The 9,547-nt window shown below is 41.5% G+C and overlaps 1 protein-coding gene across 9 annotated transcripts in view; it reads left to right on the top strand.

The window, feature by feature from the left end:
- The window catches only part of NEDD4L (NEDD4 like E3 ubiquitin protein ligase), a 377,737-nt gene that overhangs the window by 305,021 nt on the left and 63,169 nt on the right, over nucleotides 1-9,547 (top strand). For 5 of the 9 annotated variants that reach the window (XM_017890461.1, XM_017890465.1, XM_017890467.1 and 2 more), the window contains 3 exons: nucleotides 2,212-2,286; nucleotides 3,861-3,920; nucleotides 9,143-9,274. In XM_017890461.1, the coding sequence (XP_017745950.1) occupies nucleotides 2,212-2,286; nucleotides 3,861-3,920; nucleotides 9,143-9,274 (267 nt within the window). The remainder of the gene's footprint in view (nucleotides 1-2,211; nucleotides 2,287-3,860; nucleotides 3,921-9,142; nucleotides 9,275-9,547) is intronic. The other 4 variants (XM_017890462.1, XM_017890469.1, XM_017890470.1 and 1 more) reach the window with 2 other exon arrangements.

Raw genomic sequence — 9,547 nt, 5'->3', positions numbered from 1 at the left:
TAATATCCAGAATCTACAAAGAACTCAAACAAATATACAAGAAAAAAACAAACAACCCCATCAAAAAGTGGGCAAAGGATATGAACAGACATTTCTCAAAAGAAGACATTCATACAGCCAACAGACACATGAAAAAATGCTCATCATCACTCGCCATCAGAGAAATGCAAATCAAAACCACAATGAGATACCACCTCACACCAGTTAGAATGGCGATCATTAAAAAGTCAGGAAACAACAGGTGCTGGAGAGGATGTGGAGAAATAGGAACACTTTTACACTGTTGGTGGGATTGTAAACTAGTTCAACCATTATGAAGCCCTGTTTTTAAAACCTATAAAACCAAGGAGTTACCACAGAATCCATGGCGGTAACACACCTTTTGTAAACCAAGTAAACATCGTAATTTTCTTCAGCATTAGTAATAAGTTAGCAATTTTAGTTCTTCGAATGGGGAGCTCCTGCATTTAATTATTCTAGATGCATGAAATATCCTTAAGACCCAAATACAATATCGTATTATTTTCACATCGTGTTCACTGTTAAATGAGAGTCAAATCTGTATTCAAGGGCAAGAACTTAAGCTTTGGCTGGGCGCAGTGGCTCATGCTTGTAATGCCAGCACTTTGAGAGGCTGAAGCAGGCAGATCACCTGAGGTCAGGAGTTCAAGACCAGCCTGGCCAACATGGTGAAACCCTGTCTCTACTAAAAATGCAAAACTTAGCTGGGTGTGGTGGGGTGCACCTGTAGTTCCAGCTACTCAGGAGGCCGAGGCACAAAAATTTCTTAAACCCGGGAGGCAGAGGTTGCAGTGAGCCAAGATCACGCCACTGCACTCCAGCCTGAGCAACAGTGACACTTTTATTAAAGACTGATTCTTTCACAATAACCAATGTGGAAAGTTTGTAGTAGAATAATTTGTAATCCTTTGGGTATATACCCAGTAGTGGGATGGCTGGGTCATATGGTACATCTAGTTCTAGATCCTTGAGGAATTGCATACAGTAACCAAAACAGCATGGTACTGGTACCAAAACAGAGATATAGACCTAGATGGGTGAATTGTCCCCCATCCCTACCACAGAGTCTTCTTGTACCATTTACTTACCACAAAATGTTAAAAATGAGTGAATACTAGAAATTGATACCATGGATAAACTTGCTGATAAGGAGACTCTGGCTTCTGTATGTGACCTGCTGCTAATCTTCATTCCTGTCAGTTAGGCTTCATTTAACCACATAGACTAATACAAACAAGTGAGAGGAATATTGGACACTACACACTATATCTTTTTTTATTTTAGTTTGATCACACTGTTTTTAATTATTCCTGTCTTTACTACTTGAAGTCCACTTAGAAGCTGAAATTGGCTGAGCATGGAGGCTCACGCCTGTAATCCCAGTACTTTGGGAGGCCGAGGTGGGTGAATCACTTGAGGTCAGGAGGTCGAGACCAGCCTGACCAATATGGGGAAACCCATCTCTACTAAAAATATAAAAAATTAGCCGGGTGTGATGGCGGGGGCTTGTAGTCCCAGCTACTCAGGAGGCTGAGACAGGAGAATCACTGGAACCTGGGAGGCGGAGGTTGCAGGGAGCTCAGATCACGCCACTGCACTCCATCCTGGGCAGTAGAACAAGACTCGGTCTCAAAAAAAAAAAAGAGAGAAGAAGAAGAAGCTAAAATTATAAATACCAGATCTTTCAGAAGTAGGCCAAGATGATGTCTGAGCTCCTCTGAATATAGGATGCAACTGACTCTTTGTCAATTGTAGTAATAAATGTGGGTAGCCATATATCACTATTTCTTATTTCTTCCTCTTTTTCCCCTCTATTCACATCACATTAAAATTTACCTGGAGGATGCATCTTAAAGCAAACTATAAGACTGCTAGCTTCTTACTGTTTGTAAAGCAGCATTAGAGTGTTGCAGAGTCCTGTTGAGTCTCCTTTCCGAAAGTTTTGGTCTCCTCTTATTTTTACCATTAATTCTAAGGACTAATCACAATTCCAGTCTGCTTAACTGAAAATTAAAGTGGAAGATGACTTTTTCAAGGATGACTGTCCTTGCTCTGAAAAGATGTTTCATTTAATTACCTTCTAATATCAAAGAATGGTGAATATGGTTGAGTGATGTATTTGTTAAACCAATGAAAGTTGCTTTCAAGGATATATTTCTTGATGCTTCCTGTCTTTTCCTCTCCTTCCAGCAAAGAGAACCCTCCTCAAGGTTGAGGTCATGCAGTGTCACCGACGCGGTTGCAGAACAGGGCCATCTACCACCGGTAACCCATGCTAATTTCCAGTCATCAGTTAACTTTTTGGGCTTTCATTTACAATCATCTGGGCTGCTGCAAAAAGAGTTTTTCCTGTGTAAATTTATTTACCATATAAATGAGATGTTTTTAAATTTCCTGGCAAATTGCCCTAGGAAAGTGGATTTCCAATACAGAGAATTGTTACTGCCACCCATCTCTAAAATGCTGGAACTTTCATTGCGTTAGTTTTTCACCCAAATTTATACCAATTTTGATTTGCTCACTTAAACTTCTTGGTACATTCGTAATTCCTTTTACTTTACTGAGTTACTATAGTTATGCTCCAGTGATCTGTACTTTGAAAACACGAGTCCCTTTAACCAGGAAGAACTCTTCTGGGCGACCATCCACATGTTCCTTTCCCTTCCTAATGACCTGAAGTCTGAACTCGACAGAGCCTCTCTACCTTCTCTTTAAAGGCAGCTCTGCTCACCAGGAATTGGCTATAATTCTTTCCAACTCTCTCATCATTTTAATAGCTATCAGCAAATGTAGAAGTGTAGGGGATTTTGTAACACCTGATGTATGTAAAAATAAATATTCAAGTTGGAAGGTAGACTAGAACTGCCTTGAGAGATGTTTGATGTACACATGAAAAATAAGAAATTTTACATAAATTTGTTTCTTTTGGAGGTGAAAATATGTGGTTTTAACGTGTTCAATTTGATGTTTTACCTTGACAGTTTTGTCTGTTGCTATAAAACCTTCATGATTTTAAGACTAATAATGTATTATGTATGAATTTGAAGGGGAAAAGTGCATTTAAGGTTTTTGAAATCACAGTGTCTTCCTTCTCATATATGTTTTTTCTTGACTTCAAAGGATATTTCGGCCTAGGTTTTCATTTTTTATGTTTGAGAAAAAATTAATGAGTATACTAGTCAAGGAAGCAGCCAAAATAATAGAGTCATTTGTGACTTATGCTGGAGAGACTTAATAATAAGCTTGAGAAGAGCATCTTTTCTGGGATGGTTTCAGTACAGGGCCCCCACAAACAAAACAATTAACTGAGATGGACTGGTGGGATCCTTCTCAGCCTCATGATCTGTGATTTTCCTTGAACGAATGGCACTTTCTCTCCTTTTCAAAATCAATGTCAATGTTATTTCCCAAAGAGCTCACTTTCCTGGAAACTGGTGATTCTTCCCTCTTTCTTTGTACTTTGTGATGCTGTAAACTCACTGATCACCAGTGGCCTCTTGAGTTTTGAGTGTTGGCGGATTTTAGAATCTGCTAATTATTTGATAATGGGGGGCAAAACCAGACCAGCTTTCCATTTTTCTCTAAGGCAGCTCACTCTTTTGAGGTTGTCATTGTTTACCCAGATCAAGGATGAGCCACCTCGGGTGGCGTAGGGGTCAGCTTCCTTTGTGCTTCTGGTCATCAGCGACTGCTCAGCTTTGTCTGGACAGAGTGGGTTTCAGGGATTCTGATCTCATGTCACCTGCCTTACAGCACTGGTCCACAGCAGTGGTCCCTGATTCAGACAGCCGTGGGTCATCCCCTAAGTGCATTTTACTGATGTAAATTATCATTCACAGCCCAGTGCCCCAGCTAGGAGAGCGCGTTCATCAACTGTCACGGGTGGTGAGGAACCAACGGTAATGATCCACTTTATCAGACATCAATGGCAAGAGGCTGCGGGGCAGTTTTAATATTTCATGTAGTGGTGAATGTACGCTCTTTTTAAAAATGAGATTAGCTCCTTTGTGCTACAAAGCTGCACACGTTTCTTATTTTAAGCTTCTCATTTTGGGATTGTTTAAAGGTACTGGTTAAGATAGAATGATTTTTTAGTTCCACATAATTTTATTAAGAATACTATCAGGCTTTGGTTAAGTGTGTTTAACTTGACCATTTAGAAGATATTTTTGGCTTTAAGTGTTTGTCCTCCTGATAAGTTTTTCCTTTTCATTAGAATGCGTGGTAAAAATAATTTGGTTGGAAGAAAATCAGAGAAGCCACAGGAATTGCATTAGACTGCATGTGATTTCTGGGTGTGCCCAGAGCCATTCTCTTTTCTGTATCTCCCCTACCACATTTCTAACAGGGAGTTAGACTTTTCTTGTCTCCAGAATGCACCAGTGACCCTTTCTCTGCCACCAGGGGCTCTCCTCACAGGAATGAACAAGTTTCCGTTAACACCAGGGGAGCATAATTAAGATATATAAGTGATCTAGAAAAATTGATGTTTCTCTAAACCAACCATTCTTATTCATTATTTTGAATAATTTATGGTATTCTTGTTTGTGGGTGACTTAGATTTGACCATGTATTTTAACTGCCTGTTTTCCACTTGATCCCTAAAGTTAGGCTAGCTTGTAGTTGATGCTTTGCACTGCAGTAGCTGTTTAAAGAATTTCCTTGTTGTTTCACCTGTGTTGTATTTTCCTGTAACTGCTCATTACTTGTGGATAGCTTTACATATACAACTGCTGATTTTCTAAAAGATATTGATGACTTCAATTTAATGCTCAGCATTGTACAGGGGAAAATCAAACTGGCAACAGTCAGCCCCGGAACACTCAGCTCAGGTTAAGGTATTGAGCTACAGTGGTTTACGTGAGTCATGTGTTGAGTGAGGCAGCCTCCAGTAGAATTCAAGAAATTCTACATGAACTATTTCCCACTGTGCACTTGCAATTTCTGTGGGAGTAGTGGAGCTTCGAGGGGGACAAGATCATTTTATGAAGTAATTTTAGTAGAATTCAGTGCTGATGAACATCATCTGTATATCACCTATTTTTGTATTTTGTTGGCCTTGCAACCTGCTTGTAGCTTTGGAGAGTTTGGGTAGCTGATGTAGTAAATGAAGTGTAAATGGAATCGTTGCAGTACCAGGCTCCATGGCAAGGGTCACCTGGCAGGACGAGGTGACCCCTCTGAATGAGATCACGAGTGGCACTTTAGACTGCCCTTTTCTTGCCTTCTTGCCTGCACTCTCCCCTCCCCGTCACTGAGTTTCAGCATAGGTTGGGTTTTTTCTTCCCACAGGCTTGGCAATATTCATTCCTAAGTGTTTCATCTACTCTGGTAGAAGAGATAGATCTCCCTACCTAGTTAGGTTTGAAAGGATCACATCCGTTTCTCTTCAGCTGTATCCTGCATGTCTCTTCCACATCCTTTGTCATGAATGCCCTTGACTTTCTGTCTTGCAATTCTGTCTCTTCACCCCGTGTTTTCCTCTTCGATACCCCTCTGTTCCTCTGCCGTCACTCACACTGAAGTGTATTGTCCTGGGCTGGAGCCACCGTGGGATTATATCATCTCACTCCGCGTGTGCTCTCTCAGACATATGGCTATGTACACATAGGTACACATTGTGCCACTTTATTTTATTTTTTAAAAATGGGATGTCGTATATACATTACTCAGCAACTTGATTTTTTTTTTTTTTTACTTATGGTCATTCTTCTGGGACATGTTAATAGTTACATAATATTCAGTGATGTGAAGGCACTACGATGTTAATTTCCCAACATTCAAGGACTTTCCGCTGCCCTACCCTGCCTTTATGACTCTATATGCTGTGCTGAAGTAACCGTCCTGGTATAGCTTTCTTTCTATGATGGTGCTTTCATTCCTGTAGTCTAATAAACAGGCACTGATTCTCAGCCAAGAAACCACAGCCCTTTGATTTAAGGCAAATAAATGCACAGTGGTGTCACTTTCTGGCAGACTAAGCCAGGGCCCTCCCCATGAGATAAAAGAGAGGGATAGCACAGTATTTTCAGTCTTTGTTGTATATATTCTAAAAATGCACAAGGCCACCAGTACAGGGTTGGTGCAAGTCTTGGCAAATCTGTGATGGTCAGCATCAAAGTGGTTATTTTTAAAAGCATATTGAAACTTCTGCAGCTTACAATCTTGTTCTTTATTTTAATGAAAGAGCCACTAGGAAGTTGTAGCTAATGGCTTTTGGGCATCACAAAGCAGCAGTGTATTCAGTCTACAATGAAAAGCTGTGAAGTGTTAAGCTAAGTCGCAATTTCTAACTGGTTTCTTGATTACTTTTTTGTTAAGCTAGTGTGGAACATACAAGCATAGAACAGCAGAAGGCTGGTTTTGGCTTCGTGGCGGGCCCTTCCATGGTCTGTCTGTAGAAGCTGAGTCCTGCCCCCTCAACTAGCCATGCAGGGTGGGAGGCAGTGTGAGTTACAAATGAAATCGTCAGCACAGGTTGTACTTTGTGGTCATTGGGAAAGAACACTGTAAAGAAACATTTCCAAATGGCCCTCTCACATAAATGTAACTAAATTACAGGTTGCCAGTTCAGTTCTCAATAGAAGAGAGAATGAACATTTTAATCAAATTCAGTGTTCTGTACTACACTCGTAATTTTCCACAAACTGATTAGTGCTGTTCACTGTGGCTGTATGAAAGTAACCTGTATGACTGGGTGCAGTGGCTCACACTGGTAATCCCAGCACTTTGAGAGGCCAAAGCAGGTGGATCACCTGAAGTCAGCAGTTCGAGACCAGCCTGACCAACATGGTGAAACCCCCCTGCTACTAAAAATACAAAAATTAGCTGGGCATGATGGCGCGCGTGTGTAATCCCAGCTACTTGGGAGGCTGAGACAGGAGAATCACTTGAACGTGGGAGACAGAGGTTGCAGTGAGTGGAGATTGCGCCACTGTACTCCAGCCTGGGTAACAGAGCGAGACTGTGTCTCAAAAAAAAAAAAAAAAAAAAAAAAAATGGAAAAAAACAAAGTAACCTGGTTGCTAGAATTCATACAGCTTTAGGATTCAGTTCTGAGATGATCTATGACACATCCAAGTGCTTTCAGTTTATCAGTTGCCTCTTCAGTGTCCTTTCCAGAGATTCAGTAACTGCAAAAATATCCCAAAGGTTTCCAGAGCTAAGGTTTCCAGAGCTGAGTTTTCCAGGGGCAGGACGGGGCGGGGTGGTTTGTGGGGAGTTGTGGGAGGGAAGGGGCCTGGGAGAGGGGGAGGTGGATCACCGGAAGGGGAGGGCTCTGGGAAGAGGGACCTGAGAATGTAACAAATTCCATTTAGTGTTTGATTGATTGGATAAACAATAGTAGGTCAAAACTTGATAGCACATACTTTGCCAGAGGTACTAATTGACCACGAACTTAGGTTACAACTTAGCTCAGCAGAGGAGTCCATTGAAGTGCCCGGATCCACGTAGCCCTTTGTGTTGGCATCACTGCTAGAGGAGGAGGGGAGGAAGGAGCTTCACTAGGACTGCGTGCTAATTCCTTGATGTTTAATATTCATGAAAGGATTAAGTCATTGTTGATGTTTCTTCTGCTCCTGCTGAGTCTCCACACCTGGATCCAGAATACTGTATGATCCGAGTCTTTCTGTCTTTATAAACTATCTTTATGGAGCTTTAGGACTTTATCTCAGGAAATGTTAAGGAAATGGTTGCCGCGTTTTTAGCCGAAAGTTTTCTTATGCATAATCTAAAATCAGCTGCTTCATGATCTTACACAGGTGATCCTTCTCTGAATTGTGCTTTTAAGCCTGTGAGGTTAGCACATTGCTTCTCTGTAGATGGGGTTTCCAAATGACTTGGCAGCGTCCTTGTTGGTGCTTTCTCTAATTTGAGATCCTGGGGTCCACCAAGGAACTCCAAGTGATCATCTTCACCAAGACACATTGTTGGTAGTGCAGGGAAGAGGTGGCATAAGCACAGGAAGAAGTTGGGTTCAGAGGAAATTTGTATTCTCAGCCTAATAGCAAGAAAATGACACCTGCTAAAATATCTGGAGGGACAGGAGAAGATCCTGGCTAGAGAAAGGACGAGTACTCTAAAAGAAGTGGCTTCCTTTTGTAACCTCACATGTTATTCCTAAGGCAGGGGTTCCTATACTTTTAGATTCTCCTAGGGGCCGTGGTGTAGCTGTGGTCGGCTTCTGAGCTTTTCCCCACTTAGGGCTCTTTCGCAGGCACAGATCTTACATGCATCACCTATGCGTTCGAGCCTTCCTGGGACAGCTCTGATCTCCAGCATCTGTCCCAGTGCCTCCATACATCATCAACACATCCTTGTTTTTCAGTGTTTCTCCATCCACACTGCATTTATTAGACTGTTTCTCAGGGATCTTCTTGTGATCAAATGTAGACTGTCTAAATACAGTCACTCTATGTTGGACAGGTCTCTAAATCCAAAGACTGCCAAGCTGTGTTCGCCTTCAAAGAAACACACTTCTGTCAGTGGACTTGGGTGCACACAGCCTCGGGTGTGAGGCTGGGTGCTGGAAGACTTCCTGAGCTGGGGCACACCGATGTCCTGGGTGGTACTCCAGATTCTATGCTACTGTGTGACCGTCCATCCTAGAGAAGGGGCTGTGTGTTGGGATTTTAAAATTTTGCCCCAAAAGGTACAGTGTAAGGGTCCTAAGCTGATGGAGAAATTTAGGACTAAGCTAGAAGAGCACCCCATGGGAGCTACATCAAGGAGAAACTCAGCATCCCTCTCATACACAGTGACACTGGGCAGTTTGAAATACCTTTAAGTTCTACCTGGTTTGGCAGCGGAATTTAGTAGCCAGAACAGATGATAATGTTTTTCCTTCCCCTATGATCACCTTAGCAGCAACCCTTTACATTGAAGACTACGGGGGTCTTAGAACCAAGTTCTGTAAGAATTGGGGTTCATTCCACAGTAGATTTGAAGCTATTGGAAATCTATTGCTGTTTTCCAGACACTTGGAAGTATTTTCTATATAAATAGAACTAATTAACTTTGTCTAGAGAAAATAATAATTATCTAGGTGTACATTACTTTATTCAACTGATGAGAAAACAAATGCAAGGTATTAAATAATAATGATTTCTTGCACAAACAGCCATCAGTGGCCTATGTACATACCACGCCGGGTCTGCCTTCAGGCTGGGAAGAAAGAAAAGATGCTAAGGGGCGCACATACTATGTCAATCATAACAATCGAACCACAACTTGGACTCGACCTATCATGCAGGTACGAAGATCGCCATCCAACTTAAAACCGCGGGCCATAGAAGCCAAAATGTACATGACTGACCTCCCTCCCTGGTGTTTACGTATTGTTCTGAAAGAGTCATATTTGTAAAAAGCTTTCTCACAAAGAAAATGCATTACTTTAAATACAATAATGGCCTAAGGAAGAATTTGCTTTTCAAATCAGTTTACCACTGAATACATTTTTAAAATGTGAAGTAAAAGATATTTTCAAAGTAAGAGCCTATTACAGTGTGTAGCTTCTTCCCTGCCC

Source organism: Rhinopithecus bieti, unplaced genomic scaffold (genome assembly GCF_001698545.2).
Source record: "Rhinopithecus bieti isolate Rb0 unplaced genomic scaffold, ASM169854v2 scaffold_17861, whole genome shotgun sequence".
Taxonomy (NCBI): domain Eukaryota; kingdom Metazoa; phylum Chordata; class Mammalia; order Primates; family Cercopithecidae; genus Rhinopithecus; species Rhinopithecus bieti.
This window is presented reverse-complemented; position numbering and strand designations above follow the sequence as displayed.